A 27289-nucleotide genomic window follows, 5' to 3' on the forward strand; every position below is an offset into this window, starting at 1 on the left:
TCAGTTACTACATCTTTGTTTACATGAGCATCTGTGTGAATCCTGATTAATTCTACCCTGCTAGATACAGTTAATTAGACAAACGGTGACTATCAAACCCAAGTTATGCGTGTCAGAGTCTCCACCACAGGAGTTGGTGGGCCTGAGAGATTACAAGTTTTGGGGAGAGACTATACATCTTGTAACTTGGGACCTGTCACAGACCTGTGTTCTATCATAAGAACTGAAACAGAGGACGCCCTCTGTAGAAAGAGAAAAGAATGAAGCGATATGCAAATAGAAGCAGAGAAAAGAGACAGAGGAACATTCCTAACATTCTGGCATTATGTAATATATTTCTTTTCCTTAAAGCTCATATGCCACATCCCACTTTTAAAATTTAAGTTGTTCAAGTTGATTTATTTTTCTTGCAACTAAAATTAGTCCTAATTATTATCATATACATCAAATGTTAAATCACTAATAATTTTATTACTCATATCACATAAATACATCTAGATTCTAGTCTCATCTCTAATGCTCATTAGAGCTGTGCAACAGTGGACAAGTCACTTTAATTTCTCTAAGACCTGGTTGTAGCATTAACTGCATGATGACAGAGTTGTGAAGATCAAATAGATGATCTATGTGAAAGATCTGTGCTATACAAATCTAAATTATTATTGTTTCTGCATTTTCAACACCACTGTTTCTCCGATAAATTATTTTGTATTTGTAGGATAACATTGTTAATCTTATTTACAGTGTTTTCCCTATGGATAGACAGATTTAAAGTTCCTGATGACAAATGGGTAAATTTTGTCACTAATTTAGGTTTTTGAGTGCTATCATTGTATAAGATACTAAGATGGAAAATTTATGTATTAAGAACAAATTCTCATCCTACCCATGTCACCCCTCCAAAACAACCAAGTGGAAATTATTCTGACCATTATAAAGTTTATTTTAGGGAGTAATCAAATATTAATATACTTAGTTCATGAAGAAAATAAAATGTTAGAGGGTTCTTTCATAACAGTGGAGTTGCACTAGAAACTGGGCCACTGTTGAATTTTATTTTACTTTTTGCTATTACCAGGGTAACAGTATGCCAGATTTATAATGATGGAATCATATTATGTAACAGGATATTTGTTAGATTTATCTGTAAAGTGAGTCTACTCTTTTATGGAATAATGAATACTTAAATCCCACTTATATAGAAGATGATATCTTTTAGAGGATGATTTTTCCTGCAGTGCATTACATTTTTGAAATTCTAGTTATTAAAACCAAATAATTAAAAGATTTTTTTGGATAAAAAACAACCAATTCACAGCAGAATCTTGGAAATTAAAAAGGAACAAATATCCCTAAGATTTAAGTTGCAGGTTTTCAGGTAAACCAACAAACCTTTAGCGATAGCTTATAACAGTATTCACTATGCTAGCACAAAGCTCATTAAACAGATTTCTCATTCTACCATGTGTTTCTACAGTTCAGGAATAAAGCTTCTTTGAAATTGCATATCACTAATACTTTTAGAAAGCCTTTGTTGCTCCTCCATCTCCAATTTCTCCCCCAGCATCTACCTACTCCAAAAAGTAACAAAAGTAATTGTTTTAAATTATTCTCTTACTTATTTTTAATTTCATCACAGAAGTATGTTTTAAGTATCATATTCTATATTTTTTTACATCTTGCTCTTTTCACTCAACAACATATTTTTAAAATTCATCCGTTGTAGTATAGTAGCTGTGGTTCACTGTGCAAATTTTATTTTTCATTTTCAACTACCATTTTTAGACCCCAATTCTTTTCCTAGTTTTTTACCAAGTCATCTCTGCAAACTTTCCTTTTCCTATTCATTGAGCCCATTGTGACTATCTTACTCCAGAAGTAACCATGGAAACAGCATGGTTTTTTGTTTTTTTAGGATAAGAGAGGTCAAGTAAATGAACTTAAACAAACAAATATAATCAGCCTATTTACCATTTCAATCTCTTTACTAGTGCTGAAAAGTCACTATCATCACTTCAAATGTTAAGAGGTCACTAGCACTCCATTTTATAATGGTAATTACAAAATCACATGAAGCAGTGATATCACCTAATGATTTCTTATAAATAAACATCAATTTTTTAAAAAGTCTGAATATTGCTAATGTACTGAACACTAGAACTATGGTAATTCATCTTCTTCGTTATAGAGAATAAACTCTTATCTGTTCTAACTATTCTTGAATATGTTTATTTTGTTATATTAACTCCCTTAAGCAATGCTCATATGATTTTGCTGTTAAATATTAAAGCAAAATATCATCTTGTAAAATCATACTCAGATTCTAGTATTCCCAGGTCAAATGCTTTAGTAAGTTATTGCCCAATTATTGAAGCTCTAACTTTAATCAGATAACCAAGGATAATTTGTTGTATCCAAGTTTTCATTCATCTTTCACTTAATTTAAAAAGTCTAAGTCTCAAGTCAGTGGAGAAGATTTTTGACAAAGTAGTGGTAAATATGACTGAATTTGGGAAACAAAACCTAGAATAAAATTTATATTATTGATTTATCACTGGATGACCATATTGGAATTTTGGCACTTTAGTTGAATTTGGAATATGCTGAATTTTTTAATTGCTGTGATGGTAACAGTTGACTCATGGATAGTTGACAAGTTCTACACAATAGGTGGCTGTAATCTGGGCCGTTATTAAGGATCTTTTTCTTTGCTTGAGTTAAGGAGAGAGAAAACTGACCTGTATAGAGAGGCACTACCTGTCATAAATCAACATAAATGAGTAAACAATCCCTGTCATACAATAGATAAAATTTCCCTTTGATTTGCCTTGTACTTGCTGTTGGATCTTGGTTAAAGAAATCATTGATAATCCTCCCACAGTATATTTACAGTTTAACATTGGATTATAGAAGAGGAAAATAAAACAATCCCAACATTAACAGTAGATTCAACTCACAGTACACAAAATCTCTAATGGAAGAATTTGAGGTTTTAAGGTATCACTGAGGGAGGACATTTGAAGAAAGAAGCATTTGCTTGACTGTCCTCCAATTAAACGTTGTCATCTTATTGACCCTTTTGGCTGTTGTGAGTTCTTGGCCGAATTGTTATTAGGAGGAATACTGTAAAATAGCATATGGCTTAAAATTCCTGGACTATTGAGATTTTCCTTATTCAGTATAGCTGTGATTCTTCCACTCATGTCTTTTTTATTTTATGATATTAAAAAAATATCTACACATTCTATGAAGATATGGGCACAGCCTAGGGCACAGATATAAGAGGCAACTATAGTTGGTTAGGGTCCTGATAGGAAGAAATCATCTTATCAGGACTTTAACCTAAGAAATCTCTTAACCCAAGAAGTCCCCTAGGTGGCCATGGACCAGGTTAGGAATTCTTATCCACTTGAACTGGAAAAGCATAAGAGTTGGTTTATATCTGAATGGGGCCATTCTATTTGGATCCTAGAGATCAGATAAATCCAGCAACTTAGGGTCAACAGTCAAAAAGGTCTTAGAAGCTACAGGGTGATCAAGTTCAAATATGCTTTCTGTCATCAAAGATCTGCAGTAGGCTAGGATGGGGAGAAGTGGAGTAATGGGCAATCTGCATCACTGCATGATGGTATCGGGATCTAGCCATAGTGTGGGGTGGGGGACTGTATTCAAAGAAGGGGTCCCTGAGGGATCAGGGGAAGCAAGTAAATGGTCCAGTAGGAAAGGATTTAAGCAAAGAACGAGTTCCTAAAATTTGACTATAAGCCCAAACCCATTTGTTTGTTCAGCAACAGAATGAGGCCAGCAACGAATACCTTATAGTTCCTGCCTCAGGACAAGACCTATTCTAGTGCCTAGGGTTCTAGTTTAGGTTCCTTCATAATACATTATTTGAAACAACAAGGACCTACTGCATAGCCCAGGGAAGTATATTCAGTATCTTGCAATAACCTATAATGGAAAAGAATCTGGAAAAGTATATATACATATATATGTGTGTGTATATATATATGTATATGTGTATATATATGTATGTGTGTATATATATGTATATGTGTATATATATGTATATGTATATATATGTATATGTATATATATGTATATTTGTATATCTGAATCACTTAGCTCTACACCCAAAACTAACACAACATTGTAAATCAACTGTACTTCAATTGAAACAAAAAAAAAAAGAAAGAAAAATACATTATATGAGCACTTACTAAAGGCCAGGCTAGAAGCTGGACATGTAATAGTAAACAAGATATAGTTCCTTCTCTTCAAAAGTTTACACTCTACTGAAAAGTACTGACAAGAATATAGACAATCACAATACAGAATGTGAAGAGTACCAAATGGGGAATGGTACTCTTGGTACCATTGTTATTGTTATGATGGTGTGAGTCAGAGCAGATTAAGACTTAATGGTGCTGGAGAGATCAGAAAAGATTCCTAAATAGACTGAAGTCTAAGCTAAGACCTGAAGAATGGGCAGGAGCAGGGAGTCTAACACACGAGTCAGTTTTGTTGAATAAGCAGAAAGTGCCTCTTCCAATGTAGGGGTTCAGAATTAGCATCCCCAAAATGTGTCACTTTGGCATGAAGGTTACTTTGAGATAAAGGCAGTCAAGATAAAGGCAGTCAAGAGAAACTACTGCCCCTCCTTTAAGTACCTAGAAGAATTTAAATTTGGGATTTTTCCCTGAAAAGAGTTATTTACCTAGGTGTCTCCATCTATTCAACAGGGCAAACATCTAGTTACCAAACAAACATCTACTCTTCTTATTGTCCTATAATGACCCTTCTGTTCTTGGAAGCCCCAGATCCCTATCTCTTTCCTTAGCTCAGGATGGCATTTATACTTCATTTAACCTTTCTGTCTCTGAACCTCTCATGTATGTGGGGACTCTGACCCTCTCATGTATGTAGGATTCCTGTACATATGAAGTTAAATTCCATTTCTCCTGTTAATCTATCTCATGTCAATTTAGTTCTTAGACCAGCCTGAAGAACCTAGGAGGGTAGAGGAAAGTTTTCTTCCTCCTCAACACAAGTCAATAAATTACAAAATGGTCATTTAAAATAGGTGCCCTTTCATTTGTGGAACTACCCATTGCCAGGGCACATGACTTGGTAAACTGAATATGGACTCTCTTCACCTCCTTGGTCCAGTTCTCCTGTGCAGAGTACAAACTGTGACCTAGATTGGACTTATCTAGGTGAAGAAAATTTAGAGTAGAGGGGATAGCAGAGGAAAGGAGGAACTCAAGGCTTAAATGTATGGCTCTTGAAAATTGAAACATAAGAGAAAATCAGCCTAATTTGAATGAAACATTTCTAGAATTGTTTTCTCAGACCATGACAGCATGAGAGTACCTACCTGGGTGAGCTGCACAGAAACCACCTGCAGGTACGCATTTAAGCATTTGCCAAGATAGAAATTGGACCCACTAGGCTTGAGCTTCCTGGAGTGACTCTACTTGTCATCTTACCCATTAAGATCGCGTAGCATGGTTTCACAATAGCAAATCAAAGTAAGGCTGGTGGTATTCCTACGATTACAATAAAAGTAGAATGGCTTAATTAGTAAAACATTAACTGGCAGGATTCCTATAAGTAAAAATGTACGTATTTAAGGTGGCTTATTGTAACATTTATAACATTTATTTTATAATATACTAATTCGTATGTAAAAGTGAATGTAAATTGCCAGAAATTAACATGCAATGTGAAGAAAAGTCCTTTTATCCTCTGCAACTGTAGCATTTGGCAGATTCAGGAATAAATAATCTTTTGTGGCAAGGGTATGCCTTATCAAACATATGCAGATCAGCACTAATTAATGCTAATTAAGGTTTCCTGTCTATCTAGTTGGAAAAACGTCCAAATGTTATGAAATCCAGTTAGTATGCCTATTACGCTAATTGTTTTATATGGGGTGGTTCTTAATTAAAATATGTAAATTGACCTTAATTGCTATATACTAATGGGGGTTCATGTTATCTCACTAAAAGTGACAAGATGGTGAGGAGGGGTACTTAAAGGAATAGTTCTGATAGCTCCTTAACTAAATGACCTTTACTCAAAATTAATTTTAATTGGAAGCTGACTAAAGAAACATTTTTCTGTCTTTGTTTCTTTTTAGTTTTTAGCAATGTAAGAATGTTACTCTTCTTTGTTAATACAGCTTTAGAAGCAGTATGGATTGTTAATTACACTTAACAAGCAAGTTAATTTGACTGTTTACTGTTTATAGTTATCAGGAAGTTATTGATATCCTCATTTCAGTCTTGGGAAAAATTAGTTCTCATTGAATGTGAATTTATAGTTAGAATCATATAGGTAAGTCAACCTAGTTAGTTTGTTAGAATGTGTGTTAAAGTTTGATGAGCCAGTCTTGCTAATATGTACTCCTTAGCTGATTTATATTGAAATTACTTTTTAGAAAAAAAATTTTTTTTCTTTACAAACATTAACTCTTATTTGAGTTAAAATCTCATTGGAGATGCTTGGATTAAATAGACTGAAATGATTTTCTTACATTTTACTTATCGCGTTTTTATTTATTATTTAATTGCAGACAAATTAAAGTGTGTATGCCCAAAACCAGTGTAAATGAATTTACATATTTTTCCACTGTGCTAACCTTACAATTATAGGAAGTAATTTAAATAAAGCTAACAAATATTTTATTTTACTTTTTCATTTGATAGTAGTTTATTTTCAACTGTAATTTAAAATATATTAAAAATGTGAGGCAGGACTTAGTAGAATACTGTCATATGGAAATGAGCATAGAATGAAGATAACAGTTTTTCCTTTGTAGAAAGGAGACCCAATATCTTTATTCTTTCAACAGGACATAGTGACAAATGTTTCACCCAGAATCATCCGGGGAACCACCTCTGGCCCCATGTATGGCCCTGGACAAAGCTCCTTCCTGAATATTGAGCTCATCAGTGAAAAAACGGCTGCATATTGGTGTCAAAGTGTCACTGAACTAAAAGCTGACTTTCCAGACAATGTAAGTGTGATTTAACGTCTAAAACAAAAGAATTGGCATAAGTTGGTGAATGTTTATTTAAACATCCAATTCATAGGCTTATAAATATTAATGTGTATAATATATTTTATTAAAGAATCTGCCAGTTGCTTTGCTGATGCATAGAAAGATAAAAAAGAAAGAAATGCTCAAGAACTCATAAAAATGTGCACAATGTGAGGCTTTGTTATAAATGGGTGCCATGTAGATGGAAGAAGTATCTACATAAGCAGGAGGAAGAGAAATGAAATACTCATTTTATTGAGTTGGTTTTCACTGTATGTGGCTAGTATTTATGAAGGTGATGACCTTAGGAAGAAATTGCAGACTGTAAATCATTTTAAGTATAAAGCTGAGGCAGAAGCAGAATTTCTTGTATAGTTTAGATTTTTTCAGTGGGAAATAATTCACCAAATAATTTTAACACCTTTATTCTGAATGAGTCAACTGTCTTTTATAAAACGTTTTTTTTTCTTCTAAAGTACTATACACAAACATTACAGTAATATCAGGCTTATGTATGATATTTCATTTTTTGTGGATTTTTATATATTGCCTATAGTTTTTTAGTCCACAGATAGTATTTTCTCTTCAATAATTGGTTAGTGTTGTCTTTAATGTCATTCATTCATTCTCCTCCTCCTCCCCCCAGCCCCCTTCACCGTACACACACATGCACACACACACATTTCTCTCTCTCTCAGTGAGCTGGTGGTGAATTGAGGTTGAAGTTTGGGGTGATGTATGTTTGCATTGTAGAAAAGATTTCAAAGACAAATGAGAACACTTCAAGTATTCTAATAATAAATATTTTAAAATCTAATGAAATTTGTGGATGTTTGCCCACAAACTGATAAATCAGGAAATTTACGAAGGAACTTTAGCTATCACACTATCACCTAGCTCATCAAGTTTCTTTTTCTGTTTTAGAAGGCTCTAATTGTTTCAAAATTCTCTCTTATCTTGAAACAAAATATAATCACATAAGATACAATTTATCTTCCTCAATTCAACCCTTCAGATGTGAAGGGAACTATAAAGGCCATCTGAAATCTATAGCTTCTGGTCAGGAATTTTTCACTTTCTGAGCTTGATGTTGCAATTATCTGTTTGCACATTATATAATCAACTCTAGTAACAATTTTGTTGGACTATTTGTGTTTTAAAGAATCCACATGTTTTGGGAAGTTTTTCTCAGAATGACAAGGACAAAAAGTGGGCAACCATAGAAATAATTATTAATATATTTTTAAACAATCTACAGTGTTAAGTAATACTATGCTAGGTACTGAACATTCAATAAAATAATAATAAATGGTAATAAGTGTGAGCACTTACATAGTATTCACTCTGTGCTAGTTATGGTTATAAATGCTTTATATATTTTAACACTCATTTAATTTTTCAACAACTTTATAAGATAGATAGTATTATTTTCCCCATTTCACAGATGAGGAACTGAGGCACACAGAGTTAAGTAGCATGCCCAAGGTTCACAGCTATTATATGGTGAAGCCAGAATTTGAACTTGAAATTTGATTTTAGCATCCATGCTCCTGTCTAGTAATAGTGTTCACTAGTGCACCTACTTATATTGCAATATCATTTCAGGCTCAGTGTTACTTATATTAATGCAAAATAAGAACAGTATGAAATATTCTTTCAATAGTATTTAGATGAGCCAATGTATCTGAAAAAAATCCCTTTCTCTGGAAAATAACACCTACCAATAACTTGTCTTAAGCTCACATGATACTTTCTACCCTCTCTTGAGGAGGAATAAGATGTAATAATAATGGCCTCCAAGAAATGACAGTAAGTAGACAAGAAAGTTGAGACAAAACCCTTGCTTTGTGATCCTACAGTCAAGCAGAAAGACTTGAACACATTTAAATGTTCTTTTCAATTTCCCTGGAAATAATTTTCTTTTCCTATAACACTTTTTCTTCTGAGAAAACAATGCAGCTTTTCTTGTTTCTAATTCTTTCACCATTTAGATTATATTCATTATTCTTTTTCTGTGTTCTTAGAATTAATTTCTAACATTTTTACTCCCCATATCAAAGATAACATTTTAAATACAATTAAAATGGCATTCCCATTTGAACCCATAGAAATAATATGTGTGCACCTAGATATTGCCATGCTGAGAGTAGAATATCCCCCACTGTTTTGGAATTACTCTGATGCCATACCCAATGAGCTGAATGAAAGAAGGTGACCCTTCCTTTTCCACGTTTAATTATCACTCTCACTGGAGTTTTCCCACATCATTCTCGAGTGTGTGGCTGCCACCTTTAATGGTGGGGATCAGATAATTCAACCTATTATGGCAGCTTCTAAGCAAGGGCTAACTTTTCTGAAAAAGGAATTGTGCCGGGGAGCATATAGTTCAGCTAACATCAGCAGCCAGTATCTTTCTTTCCAGAGAAAGTAGGCACCAGTTGACCGTGAACTAAAGGAGACAGCTGGAAGAACATGTTGAATATAAAGACATTAAGACCCCCTGAAATATATTGTAAAGGCTTGTTTCTTAACTGTCACAGAATTATACCAAAGCCTACACTTATACCAGATTTCTGCTTGGCTTTCAAGGTTTCCTTTTATTTACCTGTGAATTAAACTTGGCACACTGATCATTGTAGTGACAGTTTATTACTAAGAGTTTTGGTTTTTTTTTTTCTTTCCTAAGCTGAGATTTTGCAATGCTTATTATGAAATGTATTGTGTAATTAGGGCTTACAGAAATCAATTTTAAGTGACTCCTTTAATTCTCACTGCAAAAACCTTAGACATCATATACTTTAGGCTTGCAAAAATTTTTTACCAAGAAATACATGCTGCATTTTGTCTGAATGCACTGAATTAGCAAGCGAAGACTGGCATTTTCTACCATTTGTGGCAGCTAAAGTGAGAGTTAGGCAAAAGATAGGGATTCATCAGTGAATCAGCTGGTGAAGATAGAAAAGGGAATGATGGCTTTGTTAGAGAAATTAATAAGGGAAGAACAATTGGTATGTAAATATACTTCTATTATAATACACCTCATTTCTACTGAAACCCATTCTCAGTTTATTACTGAGAGATCGGCGTTGCACACGTTATGTTCAAAATGACTCCAAAGAAGTTGCTCTCCGTCAGCATTCTGAAGATGCTTTCCTGACCAGTAGCCTCTAAATACAGTTCTTTTTTTTTTTTTTTTTTAATAAATTTATTTATTTAGTTAGTTAGTTTTGGCTGTGTTGGGTCTTCGTTTCTGTGCGAGGGCTTTCTCAAGTTGCGGCAAGCGGGGTCCACTCTTCATCGCGGTGCGCGGGCCTCTCACTATCGCGGCCTCTCTTGTTGCGGAGCACAGGCTCCAGACGCGCAGGCTCAGCAGTTGTGGCTCACGGGCCCAGTTGCTCCGCGGCATGTGGGATCCTCCCAGACCAAGGCTCGAACCCGTGTGCCCTGCATTAGCAGGCAGATTCTCAACCACTGTGCCACCAGGGAAGCCCTAAATACAGAGTTCTTAACCTTGTGTGTGTGCCATGGCCTCCATAAGCACCCTGGTGAAGCCTAAAAGCCTCTTTTAGAGTTTTTTAGAATGTTTTTCAATGCATAAAACAAAATTCGTAAGGTAATAAAGGATTCCCATTATATTAAAATAAAATTCTTGAAATATTTTTAAAAATATGATGTAGCAAAATATGTTACTCTTTAGTAAGGCACTAAAAATACAATCTAATGGCAGATCTAATACCTACTGCAGTCTTGATATAATGGTGACTCCAACTGATACCCTGAGATAGCTGCAGCAACTCTACATCTCTATGTGATTTTCTCTGGTTTCTGTTGGTGCAAAGTCATAGGTATTGATAGTGTTACACTGGTTTGTTGCTTCATGATGGAGGAAGTGCTAAATTTCAGTGAAAGGCTAGTGAAAATAAAGATCTAATTTTTTTTTTCCATCCAAGTTCATGAATTTTCTGTTTTCTATCAAGGGTTCTAAGGACCTCAGATTAAGAACCTGTGTCCAGCGTTTCTCAATTCTGGTTGCGTATTAGAATCTCCTAGAGAGCTTCAAAAATGGTATTTATGGTTAGGCCCTATACTAGTTGAATCATTTTAGAATTCTGGCATGGATACAGTGAATATAGATCTGTGTGTGTGTATGTAAGTATGTGTATAGATATGTATATGTGTATGTGTGTGTGTTTATATTTTTTATAAAGTTCCTCAATTGATTCTACTACATATACCATCAATGTCACTCATGAATTTTGACATATATCATTAAATATTTATAAAACTCCTATACCAGAACTATTTACTGGGAGCTGTTTATATGTGCTAAGGGTTTTATGTGTCTGTGAAACAGAGATTTTCCCCATTTTACAGATGAGGGAACTGACATTTAGAGACATTGCATTAACTGTTAGTATGTAAATGTTTTGGGACTGGAAATCTTTCCATTACACCATGAAGAGGTGTTCTATTTGACCACAAAGAACCTGAGAAATTAAGAACATACGTGTTACAATCCTCCCTTGTCAGCCCACTCAGATGGGCCAATTAGATTGAGCTTTCTCAACTGCAGACTGTCAAAAGAAAAAAAAACGAACAAACAAATCTTTTCATTTGACAAAGAAAGTTCTGTCATCAGTCAATCATTATCTTGTCATTAGTTCCAGTGAAGAACACTTTATAGCTCAGCTCTTTTTGCTTTGTAGGGATGTAGGTGTCTATAGAAAACAATGCCAGTGACTCAGTGTGGACCTTGGCTTGAATTGTTACCTGGCCTCATTTTAAGTTCTGTATTTGAAAATAGGGAAGTCGAGGGACTGAGTCAGATCTAGTTATCCTCCAAGCAGGAGGATGCTCACTACTTATTCAGTGGACATTCGTCACCCCATTACTCCTGCACAGTCTTCTTACAGGTGCCACAAAGGCTGACTCAGCAGAAGTGGTCTTCCTTTTCTTTGAAGTATGTATAATTAAGTCCAGCTAATTAGAAATAGGGGATTGTGTTACCCATTCAGTCTGTTCAGATACATTTGTAACAAATGGAACTACAATAAATGTATTGTCAGGAAGCAATGATCAGTGTAAGTTCATTACTTTTGCTTTCTGATCACAGAGCTTACAAAGCACAAACAGCACCTTAGCTCTTCTCTCCTCCTATCCCAAAAAGGGTATTCACCAACAGAAACGTAAGAGTCTCTGCAACTGGAGGCATTCCTTCTTTGCTCCATCTGGAATTATTTGAGCTTATAAAGTCCCTGTTTCTATAAATGTCTACATATTCCCATGCTGATTTATTTTAAATAGATTAGAAAACTGCTGGATCAGGTATTGAAGGGAAGCCTAGTATATCCTCCAGGAAGCTCTTCTCTTTTTTACACCACAGCTTAAGTAATGATTTTGTAATATTGTTCGTGAATTCCAGAGGACATAGATATTTCCCAGCCTCGCTTTTTTGCTAAAATCCAGTACAATTATCTAGTGGCACTACTTTATTATTTTTTTGAAAAAAGATCTGTCTAATGTACAAAAATCAAAATAAATCCAAAATGATTCACAATTAGCCATAGGCCAAGCACTGATTTGGTTATGCCCAACAAACCTTAAAGACCAGACCTGAAAGGATAAAAATATGTCCAAGTAATTTAATTGCAACTCAGGAAAAAGCTCAAGAATATTTTTAGGAATACAAAATATCTAGTACCAAGCAAGATAAAGTTCAATGTCTGGCATCCAATTAAAAATTACCTAGTATGTAAAGAAATAGGAAAATAGTCCCAAAATAATAAAAAAAATCAATCAGTTAAAACTGATATGATGTTAAAATTAACAGGCAAGTACATTAAAACTGTTATTCCATACATTCAAAAGGCTAAGTTAAGCCATGGAAGATAGATAAAAGACCTAAATCAAAATTCCAAGCATGAAAACTACAACAAAAGGGATGGAAAACACACTGGAAGTTATTATCAGCATATTGGCACTGAAGAAGAAATAATTAGTAAATTTGAAGATACAGCAATAAAAACTATCCAAAGTGAAACACACACACACACAAACACACATACACACACACACACACACACACACACACATACACACAGAGGTTGAGAGAGAGAGAGAAGAAAGTAAACATACCATTCGTGAGCTGGGAGAAACTTCAAGTGGCCTAATATGTACTGGAATTCCTGAAATTTGAAGAAATAATAGACCAAACTTTCCCAATTTTTCTTAAAACTATAAGCCTCCCACTATGCAAACAAAACAAAAACAAACAAATAAAAATAATAAACAAGAAACTTGATGAACTCCAAGCACAAGAAACATGAATAAAATTACACCAAGGTAATACATCATAATCAACTTAATTAAACCAGTGATAAAGAGAAAAACTTCAAAGCAGTCAGGGACAAAAAGCATGTTCCATACAGAGGAACCTAACACAAGGGTTACTGCTCTGATTTGTCATCAGAAACAGTGCAGGTTACGGGCTCTGCAGCTCAGAACTGGGTCCAGCTCTGCCTCTTCACCACGGGAACTCTGGAAAGACACCTCTCCGGTTGTCACTTCTTCTATAAACTGGGTTAGCCACAGGTGGTTCTGTTTTTAATTTGCCAAGGAGCCTCCATACTGTTTTTCCATTGAGGCTACACCGTTTTGTGTTCCCACCAGGATGAACATTGAGGACATGTGCTGAGTGGAATAAACCAGTCCCAGAAAGACAAATCCTGCGTGATCCGACTCATATGAGCTATCTTACATGGTCTAATTCATAGACTCGAAGAGCGGAAAGATGGTGGCTAGGGGCTGAAGGGTTGGGGAGATGAGGAGTTATCATCAACGGGCAAAAAGCTTCAGGCGAAAGGCAGATGAACGAGTTCTAGAGAACCTGAGTACAGCACTGCGTCTGTAGCCAACAGCACTGTATTGTGCCCTTAAAACCGTGCTAAGAGGGTAGAACTCATGCTAAGTGTTCTTCCAAAATACAATAAGATTTTTTAAAAAATAAAGAGGGATGAGCCATCCATCCCTGGCCCTGCTGGCGGTGGGGTGATTCGTGCTTGTGGATGGGGCACCTTTGCCCACCAGGCACACCGCATGGGGTGGGGTTCATGTCATCGGAGGGGAAAGCCTGACTGGCTCTAGGTTCTTCGTCAGACTTGGGCCGAGGGGCCTTTCTCTCACTGGGAAATTTCAATGCAGTTTTGGTGATTAGAGCTTGAGAGAAGCCCCTGCTCTCAGGGGTTTAGAACAGGCTTCACTGGGCAGCACACCAAGAGCCACAAGTCTGGGTCCAAATCCTGCTTCTGCTGTGAATCAACCGTGGGGCCCTAGGCGAGTCATTTCCCTTCCTTGGTCTTGAAGACTCTTCTAGAAAAATAATGATGTCTCAGGCATATTGAGCCCTAAGCACTATGCATACATGATTTCATTACTTAATTTTCCTAAGGCCTACGAGACAGGTACCGTGATTATCACCCCCATCTCACCATGGAGGATTCTGAGGCTGAGAGGCCCTGAGTAACTGATGAGTTACCCTCTCTGTAGAGTGTCGGCTCAGAGACAAACCCATGCTTTATTCTAGCAGGTGAGTAGATAACGTTCCCGTAGTCTGGGATTCTAGCCCGATCATGGAGTTAGCGTCACTGAATAGAAAAGTGTCCTCCCTTGAGACAGGTTTGGTTTTTGGTAATTCACTTCGTTTCTTCCTCCCTCCCTCGCTTTTTCAGGTTTATTAAGGTATAATTTATTATTATTGAGGTATAATTGACATGTAAAGTTGTAAGATAATTAAAGTTGTGCATTGAGGTGAAAAAAAAAAAGAAACAGTGCAAGTTAGAGATCATCTTTAAAGTGCTGAAAGATTTAAAAAACAAGCAAACAAAAACTGTTAACCTAGATTTCAAAATTCAGTAACATATCTTTCAGAATACAGTGAAATAAGTACTTTTTCAATCATAAAAAGATGGAAAGAATTCATCACCAGGAATCTGCACTACAGGAAATGTTAAAAGAAACTGTTTAGGTTGAAGGAAAATGATGCCAGGTTGAAATATGGATCTACACAAAGGAGTAAAGAGCACCAAGATTTGTAACTACATGGGTAAATAATTCTTTAAATTATTTATTCACTTTAGAAGAGAATTGGTTGTTTAAACAAAAACATATTATAAGATAGTGTGGGGAGTTTATAACATACATGAAGGTAAAATATATGACAACAATAGTGCAAAAGTTGTGAGGAAGAAATGGAAGTATACTACTGTAAGCTTCTAAAACCTTATGTAAAGTTTTATATCCCTTGAAGGTAGACTGTGATAACTTAGAGATATATACTCTAAGCTCTATACAACCACTAAAATAATGTGACTTAGTAACAGATAAAACATGAACAATAAAGGTGTAAGATAGAATTAAACAAAGTACTCACACCAAAAGAAAGTAAAATTAAACCTAACCATATCAATAGTCAAATTAAATGTAAATGGTCTAAACATCTCAATTAAAAGGCAGAGATTTTCATATTTGGTTAAAAAAAAACCAAGATTCAACTGTATGCTGCCTACAAGAAAAAACAATTTAAAATATGAAGAAACAAATAGGAGAATACTGAAGCAATGGAAGGAGATATACAGTGGTAATTCTATTCAAATAAAATATCATAATACTGATAGCAAAGTAATTGTAAAAGCAAAGATATTATCAGGGGCAAAAAAAGATCAACTTATAATGATGAAAAAAATTCATCCAGAGTTGATAACAATCCTAAATGTTTTATGACTTAATAACAGAGCTCAAGAAACCTGAATAAAAAACTGATAGAGCTGCAAGGAGCAATGGGAAAACTCAAAATTATAATTGGAGATTTCCATACCCGCCTGTCAGTAATTAATAAAACAATAGAATGAGGCTGTTGAAGATTTGAAAAATGCTATCAACTTATCTAATTGAAGTTTATTGGACACACCATCCAAAGGCAACAGAATACACAGTCATTTCAAGTACATGCATAATATTTACTACAATAGGCCATATTCTGAGCCATGCAAGTCTAAACAATTAAGAAAAAATTTAAATCATCCAAGGTATATACTCTGCCCACAACAGAATTAAATTTGTAATCAAAAACAGGAATGTATTTGGAAAATCCCCAAATATTTAGAAAATAAATAATATACTTCAATAACCCTCAGTTAAAAGAGAAATCACAAGCAAAATTAAAAATTATTTTGAATGGAATGAAAATTAAAATACAAAATATCAAAATTTGTAGTATATCATACAAGCATTACTTGAGGGAAAATCTATAGCATCAAATACATGTATCAGAAATGAAGAAAGATCTCAAATTAATGACTACAACTTCCACCTTTAAAAACTAGAAAAAGAGAAAATTAAACCCAAAATAACATAAAGGATATAATGAAGATGAGAGGAGGAAATTGATGAAATAAATAACAGAAAAATAATAGAAAATGTCAAGGAAGGTAAAGCTGATTCCTTAAGAAGACAAATAAAATTGATAAAACTTTAGCCAGACTGATCAGGAAAAAAAAAGGAGAAGAAACATAAATTACCAATATAGGGAATGAGAGAAGTAACACCACTGCAGATTTTACAGATATAAGACAGAAAATTACAGAATATTATGAACAATTTTATGCAGATAATCAACTTAGGTGAACTGGACAAATCCCTTTAAAGACACAAATTTTCAAAGTGTATTCAAGAAGCAATGGATAACGTTAAAGAAATTGAATTACTGGTTTAAAACATTTCCATGAAGAAAACTAGAAGCCCAGATGGCTTCATGAGTGAGTTTTACCTACCATTTAAGAAAGAATAATGCCAATTCTACACCTACTTTTTCAGAAAAGAAAAACAGAGGAAATACTAACTAAATCTGTAATGCCACACTTTGATATCACAACCAGATAAAGGCAGGACAAGAAAAGAAAACTATGGACCAGTGTTCCTCATTAACATAGATGCAAAAGTTCTAAACAAATTTACAAATATTAACCAACAATATATAAAGAATATAATACATCATGAACAAATGAGGTTTATTCCAGGAATTCTGGTAGGTTTAACATTTGAAAATAATATAATTCACATAAGTTGCAAACTAAATAATAACAACAACACAAACAGGAAAAAACATTTGAAGAAATTCAAAAATACTTTCCTAACTTTTAAGTAATTTCAGCAAACTAAGAATATACAAGTAATTTCTTAGCCCTCTAAAATGCATTTTAAAAAAATCCCTAGAGCTAACATTCTAGTTAATGGTAAAAGACTGAATACTTTCTTCCTAAGGGAAATAAAATAACGATATTTGCTTTTGCCATTTCTAGTACACATTGTGCTAGAGTTCCTGTACTGTTTAATAAGAGAAGACAAATAAAAGATATGCACATTGCAAAGGAAGAAGTAAAACTACCTTTATTCACAGATGACATGATTATTTATGTAGAAAATCTGACTGAATATACCAATAAAAACCACTTTATTTACAAAAGCAGGCAGCTAGCTTACAAGTTACTGTTTTCAGATTTGATTTTTTAAAGAGTTGCATTAAAATACTGTTTATCTTCATTACTATCTTGTCTTGCACTCCGTTAAATTCTGCACTCCAGGCAAATGCCTAACGACTCAACCTGGCCTTGGCCTGCCAAAATACAACTTTAAATAATAAATGAGTTTAGCAAGATTGAAGATACAAGATCAACTTTTAAAACTCATTTGTACTTTTTATATACTAGCAATTAACAATTGGAAACTGAAATAAGTATATCTTATCAATATATCAGTATAGCAAAAAAATAAAATAGGGATAAATTTGACATAAGATGTGAAAGATGTGAACACTGAAAACTACAATATATTACTATAGAAATTAAAGAATTAAGTAAATGGGAGGCTATATCATGTTCAGTGATCAGAAGAGTATTGTTAAGATGTCAAGTAACCTCATTGATTTAAAGGTAAAATGAAATTACAATCAAAATATTAACATGATTTTTTTGCAGAATTTAACAAGTTGATTCTGAAATTCATATGGAAGTATAAAGAACTTACAGTAGCCAAAATAATTTAAAAAGAACCAAATTGGAAATCTAAAACTTTCCGATGTCAAGACTTATTTTAAAACTACAGTAATTAGGATAGTGTGGTATTGGCATAAAGATAGATAGACAAATAGGTTAATGGAGCAGAATAACAAGTCCAGAAAACAACCTACAAATTATTTATATGAACAAATGATTTTTGACAAAGATGCTAAAAGGAAATTCAGTGGGCAACATATAGTCTTTTCAACACATGATGCTGGTAAAATTGGGTATCCATATGCAAAAAATAAAAATAAAATAAATGACTCATGTCTGACATGACATATAAAAATTAACTCAAAATATTCATAGACCCAAATGACAAACGTAAAACTATAAAACTCCTTTAACAAAAAAGGGGAGAAAGTTCTGTTATCTTAGGTTAGAGAAATACTGAATATTTCTTAGATGCATACCGGAAGTATAGTCTTTGAAAGAAAAAGATGATAGATGTGATTTCTTTCAAATTAAAACTTCGGTCTTCAAACCTGTTGCTAAGAAAATGAAAATACAAACTACAGACTGGGAAAAATATTTGCAAATCATGTATCTGGTAAAAGACTTGTATCCCAAATGTTTAAAGGACTTTCAAAACCCAGTAATAAGAAAGCAAACAACCCTTCCCACTTGGAGCAAAACATGTGAAGAGACACTTCACCAAAGAAGATCATGAATGACAAATAAGCACAAGAAAAGGTGCTCAACATCATTAGTCATTATAGAAATCCAAATTAAAGCCACAGTGAGATATACATCTATTAGAATGTCTAAAATTTGAAAGACTGATCATATCAAATGTTAGCAAGGATATGGAACTACAAGAACTCTCATACATTGCTAGTGATAAAACCACTTTTGAAAATAGTTTGGTAGTTTCTTAAAAAGTTAAACATACACCTACCATATGACCCAGATAATCCACTTTTGGCTATTTACCCAGGAAACACCAAAACATATGTCCATACAAAGACTTGTACAGAACTGTTCACAGCAGCTTTATTTGTAACAGCAAAAAACTGTGAATGATTCAAATGTCCAGCTGAATAGATCAACAAATTGTGGTGTATGTATACAATAAAATACTACTTAGTAGTAAGAAGAATGAGCTATTTGATACATACAACATGGATTAATCTCAAAAATTATGCTGAGAAAAAAAACCCAGCCCCTCTTCCCCTCAAAAAATGCATATTTTATGATAAAACTGTAGAAACTGTTAACTAATCTATAGGGATGTAAAATAGATTAATGGTTGCATCATAGACAGGGGAGGAGTTGGAGGGAGGGATTATAAAGCATCACAAGGAAATTTGGGGGCATGATAGACATATTCATTATCTTGATTGTGATGGTAGTTTCAAAGTATGTAAAATTGTAAGCTTTAAATATGTGCAATTATTATATGTTATACTCTATATAATATATAGTATATAGAGAATTATATTTCAATAAATCTGTTTTAGCATATTCAATAGGTTAAATTTAAAATTATAAAAGCACTTTTCATGGGATGTGCCCTGGGAATTAATCACAGGTTGGATTAAATGGCTAAACCCCTGTCACCCGGCTGTTCAATCCCTACCCATTGCCCAAGCCACCAGTCAGTTATTACCTTCTGTGAAATTTTCTAGTGTTTTGATTGTATTCACTTTGATATGGAGACACGGGAATTAACATGAGGTTAAAAATGATGTTATGCAGTGTTAAGAAAGAAAAGAAATGTTGGGTGTTTTTTTTAAGCTTCTGCTTTGTGGGAGATTAATAATGCTAGGGCTTTATCTCATTCAGTAAAGGAAAAATCTTAAGAAAATCCATCAAAGCTTTTAGTCACTTTATATATACAAGTATTAACTGCCTGCAACATACTTTTTCTCAAATTCTCCTCCACTTTGTAATTTGTCAGGCTGCCTTTTGAGTAACAATATTGTCTCCTCAGTTTGGAAGTATAGCATCCAACACACTGAACCATGTTGAAAGAGACCCTGGGGATGGCGATGTTGCATTGAATTTAGACTCTTTCTTGGTTATATACTAGCTCATGAGAGAGGCAATGGATACAATTTATCAATTATATATGTTTGCTACATAACCAGACCATGTCATAAACTAAAAACAAAGCCCATACTCAAACTGCTGAAGAGGTTTGCTCAGTGGACTCATTTACTTAATATCACTTTGGTAATATTTCACATCAGTCAGTGTTCTGTTTTTGTGGAGAAATCAGCTCTAATCATTCTTCTCTTAAAGTATTAGGGAAACTAGGAGAGAGAAAGGAGAAAGTAAAACCTCTTACTGCCCCTGACCCCTCAAGTCCCTAACTGTATCTTTTTTTTTTTTTTTTTATCTTGAAGGGTCCATTTAATTTATTAATTTTTTAAAAAGCACCAACGTTTTATGAGAGGCTAAAAAGTTGGAGATTATTAAATAGAGGCTGTTATTTAACATAAGATACTATAGTTATGTGTGTTGCATTAACTTTGTTACAAACTACTTATTCTATTTTACTTTTTTTTTTTTTTTTTTGCCACTGGGCATTTTATTCTTTTACACTGTACCCTACAGGGAATATTCCAGAGATTTATTTTTCACAAGGAACAAATTTCATATTTTTCCCCTTAGGTCTTCTAAGGTATTTACTTAAAATTATTCCGTTTATTCTTTAAGACAGTTTTCAAAAAAATAAATACTTAGTACTATTTTAAAGGCCTATAGACTGCTCTTTAACAACTGTTTCTATTTCAACCATTATTTATGTTTGGGTAATTGATTCAATTTAATCAGAATTTAAAACTATATCTGTGATGCACAAATATGATCTAATTAATTGTAAACAATATAAAAGGAGAATGGTCACGGAGGCACTGGACTTCTAATTTAATCACTAGGCAAATTTAGTACTTCATCCTTAAAATATCACAAATGAGGCAAACTTTAATAGAACAAACATGTGTAAAATGAACCCTCTAATTTACTTAAAATTTCACTCTATGGGATGTGTCTTCATTTTAAAAATCAAAGTCATGAAAATATACATTAAAATGAGGTCCATTCATACAGGTAACTTGTGATTATCCATTTTAATAGCAGATAGAGAAGAATTATGAATGAAATACAACAGTAAAGATATGATATTTTTGCCAGTAGCTTCTACTTTTCTACCAAGAGTGCATTTCATAACTGTGTTAAGAGAAGAGAGATTTTTAAAAAAGAAGGAAGGAAGAAAAAAAAAAAAAAAAAAACCCACATTTTTTGGCAAGGAGCCATTTCCCAAGGCAAGCCCTGAATCTTAACAGAAGGAAAAGAAGCAAGAATTTGACAAAGAGATTTTATGAATTCAAATAACCTTGTAAGGAATACATGAATATCATCCCCATTTTGTATTAGAATCTGATATCCAGATGAAGGTAATTTCCCAAGGATATTTCTCAGACTGTTAGTGGTAAAATTTCAAATTGATGACAAGAGGTCTGATGTACAAACACTCACAATAGAAAAAAAATATTACTTTTTAAAGTCAAGCTTCAGAATACTTAAAAATGTCCATGTATGATTCACTTTTTCTTTTCACCTGGATTTTCCTCCCCTTCTGGTGGAGGTGCTAAAGGGCAGAGAAATGGGAAAGGTAATCAGCCAGGGGGAAGAGAAGAAGCAAAGACCTAGATAATTTACAAACTGGAAAATGAGCTCCTAACTAATCAAGACTAGATTGTAAATAAGATAGAGAGAATTTATGCATCCCTGGTATTGGCCTGAATAGCATTTGCACCCAGTCCAAGGAAAGTATTTGTGAATTTCACAGTTGGCTATTTTTTTCTCCCTTTGAGATTTTTCCTAAGCTAATTATCCATTATGTACATGAAGCAAAGAAATAACTTATCATTAAAGTCATTTTTGAGGTAGATACTTCACTTTGCATGTTGTTAAAATGCCTAGAGTACTAATAAAGAATGAGTTAACTATTAATACAGCTTCTTTGGGGAGTTTCTGATCTATATACTGATCACCCAAAAGGAAATTTTGTGTAATATTTTATTCATGAAAAATTTAGAGAAGTAACTAGATTAACTAATCTTTCCATAATAAATAATTTAATTTAACTTTGTGCTGCTTTTTGCATTTTAATTTTTTCATAATGTGTCCTTTAAAATCCCCAATATTAAAATGATCAGTAACTGTTTTGTGGTTGATTTAGTTTAAATTGTAAATTTAGTTATGGCTCTTGGGTTGCAAGGTTGGGGGGGGAGGTGTCAATACAGAAAATGAACACATTTATAGACTGGAAAACTTATGTATGCAATAAGTTTTTAGATGAATTATTAGAAAACAGATGGGAAATCAATGTGAAAATGACATATAACAGTAATTTTTGTTGTTACCCAGACTATAATTACACCTCAAATACTTTACATTCAACATACTTTCCTACTTACTATTCAATAAGTTTTTGTATCATGTGTTACGACTCAGAGTTTTTGCCTTATTTCTGCTTAACACCTTCCAAGACCTTCTCAGTTCAAACTCAGCTAGGATAGATACAATATAATTAGGTTGTGTCTTTGAATTTCAGGCAGGACTTCTGCTTCTAGTTAGGAGATAGAAAGCCAGAAGAGATTACACTCCCACCCTAAAAACCAGAGTAAGTCAGATAATCAGCAAAATTGGATTTTTTTTTTTAACCCATGCAGATTAACCCAAACGAAATAAATTCCAGAAAGTGATAAGCTCTTTTTGGGAGAGGAGAGACTCTTGACTGTTTTGCTCCCTGTAGGAATGGTGGGAAGGGAAGGAAATCACAACAGAGAAACCAGTAAAGATTTAAAGAATGTTTAATGGATGTGTTTGGAGTGGTATGATGCGTGAGAACCTCAGGGAGCCCAGGCAGAGAACTTGTCAGCCATTAGCAACCAACTCTTTCCCATGTTATTTCATTGAGCTGCCTACCAGATGTGGGGCTGAGGCAGCAGAGCTCAGAGAGATCATCCTGAAGGGAATCAGAACCTTCTCAAGTTACAAGGCAGAGGCCTACTGAAGCCTGGGGTGGGGAAAGAGCCCTGAGAGGAATTCTCCAAGGCATTCTAGGCCTTCACCAGTTGTATTGCAGTAGCCCTTTTGAAGGCTTGAGGAAGCCATGCTCAGCAGAAAGATGTTCGGAAGCACGGAAGGCCAGTGTGGAAGTAGAGAGCAAAAAGAACTCCCCGGCAACACAAAAAGCTAGCAGCTGGTCTGCAGGCAGCAAGAGACATCCCATGGTTTGGAAAGTTGGTGGCTGGACTAATCATAATAAAGAGACTCTGGAGTCTTTCTGGGGCTCAGTTCCCAAGTCCTACTGAAGAGAAATTTCTAATCCAACACTCAAACATTTGAAGCCAGTGGAGAACTAGATCTAGTAAAATCAACACAAAGCCCAGACTCAGCTTAACTACAGATTTGATCAACTCAGTCTCCTACATTAGCAGCCTCATAAGAAGGGGTACACCCTTTTCTGAGATAAGTTTTATTTATTTAAGTCTCTACTGTTCTTTTACACAAACTCTCAGACATACAATGAAAAGTTATAAGGTTTGAGGGAAAAAAAAAAAATGTGACCCAGGTCAAGAGAGTTTTCTCGCAAGTTGTTTGTAGAAGCATATCCAGAGATAGAATTGGAATTATCAGATAAAGACTCTAGAATTAACATGATAAATGTGGGGAAAAAAAAAAGGTCTAGTGGAAAAACATTCATGAAAAGATGGTAGAATTTTATCAGAGGGTTGTAAAATATTAAAAAGATCCAAATAGACATATATGAAGGATACTATTTCAGAAATGAAGAATTCATAGTATAGGCTTGAGGGAGACTGGATATAGCAGAGAGAAGAATCAGTGAAGTTGAAGACAGAGTAAAAGAAGTTACCCAAACTGAGAAAACAAAGAAGAAATATGTCACAGTGTCTGAGATCTGTGGGACAATATCAAATCCTCTAACATTCATGTAATTGAATCTTATAAAGAAATGAGAGATTCTAGCACAAGTTATCTATTCGAATAATACCATCTTACAGTGGCTTTCCTTGACTGTCATGTGGAGAGCAGTCCCCTATCACAAACTCCAATTGTACTCATTACTATCAAAATTGTTCCCTTTTTTTTATTCTACCAATATTTATTGAATATATAGTAAGTGTCAGAAACTATTTTAGAATATAATATTCAACTAGACCGTATATTTCAGTATTTCAGTATATATTCAATAATATATTTGTCCCTTTTCTCACAAAACTTATTTCTTCTCTAGAGTGTGAATTTCATAAGGGTAGGGACCTTTTTTATTTTTCCTCATTTGTTCCTGAATCTCGACCTTCTAGAACAGTAGCTTGTGCATAGTGGGACTCAATTAATATATCTCAAGAAAAATGAATAAATGAATTTTTCTAAGGGTTAGTTCTAAGGCCCTATTTTATAGTGTCTTGCCAAAGATTGTCTGACAAAAACTCATAAGCCTGTTCTGCTATGTACTATTTCTCTTTCTTTGTTCTTTCTAACCCCCAGGCTCCAGGCTCCACTTCTACATTCTCAAAAGGATTGATTCACATAGGCACATTTTACAGATACAAAAAGGTGTACAGATGTAAACCAAAATTTTTATAAGAGGAACTAGATATGGGAGAAGGATAATAGTGCTTCTATCAATGCATATATAACTCTATCTTGTAATTATTTGCATATAAGTCTCTGTTCCCTCCAGATAGTGGTCTCTTGGTATTCCTAGGGCCAAGGCACATGCCCCGCCAAGTTCAATTGCTTCTCTGTCATATACATCATGATATGTTATTTAATTTCATGTGGAAGTGGGCATTTCTTAAATTTTTCAATAATTTATAGAAAATCAGCCATATAATTAAAGGACTCAAGCTGTGAAAGGTTTTTTTGTTTGCTTGTTTTTTTGTTTTTTTGTTTTTTAAGAAAAGGCAACTGTCAAAATACTTAGTTTAAATTATTATTCTTATTTAAAAATCCATGTCCCCTAGGCCATGTTGGCCGAGTCTAACAAACAGGTGACCAAATCTGTTTAAGTCGATCAGTGATTGATTAGATAGGCTATATCAAAGCACACACTTGAATTTTCCAAGGGTAATATTCCTTTCTCATAGTTCTAACTAAGGAACGTCTATGCATCTCCTGTGATGTTCTGATTTATATTAAGATTTACTTCCAATCATCACTGAAACAGCCTTCTAATCTTAGAGAGAAATCTGATGATGGTAGAAAAAAAATTGAAGTTGCCATTCTTTATCATTCTCAATAAATGTAACTGAATTGTTAAGTCATAGGGTCCTTGAATGCCAGAATCTTTGAATCACTAATTAGCAAGCATCATCTGGCTCAGTCTGTTTACTAAGGAGAAAAATGAAGTTTAGAGATATTGGTACCCAAGTCATGCAAACTGGTGTTCAGTTTGTCCACATTTATTAAGCACCTCATGCCTCTTTTCCTAAATACATGTTTTTTGGTTATTGCTAACCTTCCCTTCCCCCCACCCACAAATAAAACACACCCAAGAGAATACTATTAAAACCCAGGTGCACATCCTTTAGACTTATATGTTGTCAGTATCTATTAGTCAGTGTATGGTAATTAACGATGACTAAATTAATTAGTAATAACTGCCCATTATTGTGCAAGTTGCCATGCTGAGTAATACCTACTTTATCACTAATGCACATCACAATTTTAAACAAAGTATTTTCCTCACTTTACAAATGTGCATACTAATCCTAAAAAAATAAGTAAATTACCTAAGATAAAAGTGCTAGAATGTAGCAAAGCCAGGAATTGAACTTCAAAGCTTTCAGTCTCACCAATATGCAACACTTACCTATAACAATATCTACTTAATCATACCTCCTGACCAGAAAGCAAAGCAAAACAAAACAAAAAGGAAGAAGGAAAAGGAAAGACAAGAAAAAGAAAAAGGAAGAAATTGCAGACCACAATGACAGATATTTCTTTGTATTTAGGTTTAAGGCAGACAAAGTTATGCTGAATTTATTTCTTATATAAAATATTTTCACCAATATATTATTGATTTACTGAAATTTAAAAAGCATACAAGTTAATTAAGTGAAATATAAAATCAAATTATGTGAAATAAAACAAGTTATAAAGCATACCAATCTTTACAGTCATATACATAGCACAAATTGTAGTCCACATTAACTCAAATTTACCAAGATCTATATCATGTTATACCATTAATAGTCCGAGCTAAACATTTAACATTTCTCTGTATAGTTACAAAGGTGGCATAATAGTTTGTATTAATTCTACCAAAATCGAAATTTATGTCTAATGTCCACTTCTAAAAATGCTCACTATTTTACTAAGTTTTCCTGAACTGATATTCTGATGCCATTTGCATCCTTGTAAAATTTTCTAAATGTTTTAAAATTTTAATACTCTATTTACCAAATATTCTGTTTAGCAAAGTAAACCATTTTCTCAATCCAAATTAATACTGTAATTTAATCATAACCATATGAGCACTTTGAAAAGAAACCTTTCTTACTGGTGCTCACATGAACAGACTTAAAAACACCTAAACACACTCAGAAAAACTTAAGGACTTGATGCATTTTGAACGTGTTCATTTTCAAATTATATGAATCACTTATTTGTGTAAGTGATGTTTTCAAGTGTTTTTTAAGGACCTCAGGTAGATTTTGTTGTTGTTTAGCTTTTAGTTTTTGTTGTAGTTCCTTGGCTGGTTGACTGGATGTCTGTCTTAACTGTCTCCTATCACATGGTCCCCTTGTTATTTTAAGTAATGAGCTCAAACTCTTGAAACTTCCTTGTGTAAACAAAACCTGCTGCTTTTCTACCTCTACTGATTCCACCTTATTAATTTTGTTCTACAGTGCCTGGCACATGGTAATCACTCAAATAAATATTTGTTGGCTATTAACTTTTTGAATTGTTTTTCCTTTTCAGGTTTAGAATTTGAAGAACTATTTTTCTTTCCAAAATAATTTCAAGCAACTGATTGAAACTGAAAATAGGGAGTCTGCAGCTTGGTGGTGGGGGGGAGTGGGGAGAGGAGGATGAGTTAGGAAAACAATCATGGAGTGTAGGGAATAAATGAATAAATGCTGGGCCC

General features: G+C 34.0%; 1 protein-coding gene across 4 annotated transcripts in view; it reads left to right on the forward strand.

Annotated features, from left to right (window-relative positions):
* The window catches only part of DPYD (dihydropyrimidine dehydrogenase), an 815942-nt gene that overhangs the window by 465481 nt on the left and 323172 nt on the right, over positions 1–27289 (forward strand). For all 4 annotated transcript variants that reach the window (XR_014242114.1, XM_082383233.1, XM_082383234.1 and 1 more), the window contains exon 14: positions 6857–7021. Coding sequence is in view for 3 of the 4 variants with exons in the window: in XM_082383233.1 (XP_082239359.1) it covers positions 6857–7021 (165 nt within the window). In the remaining variant the exon portion in view is untranslated. The remainder of the gene's footprint in view (positions 1–6856; positions 7022–27289) is intronic.

This window comes from Balaenoptera borealis, assembly GCF_965194805.1.
Source record: "Balaenoptera borealis genome assembly, chromosome: 1".
In the NCBI taxonomy this organism is placed as follows: domain Eukaryota; kingdom Metazoa; phylum Chordata; class Mammalia; order Artiodactyla; family Balaenopteridae; genus Balaenoptera; species Balaenoptera borealis.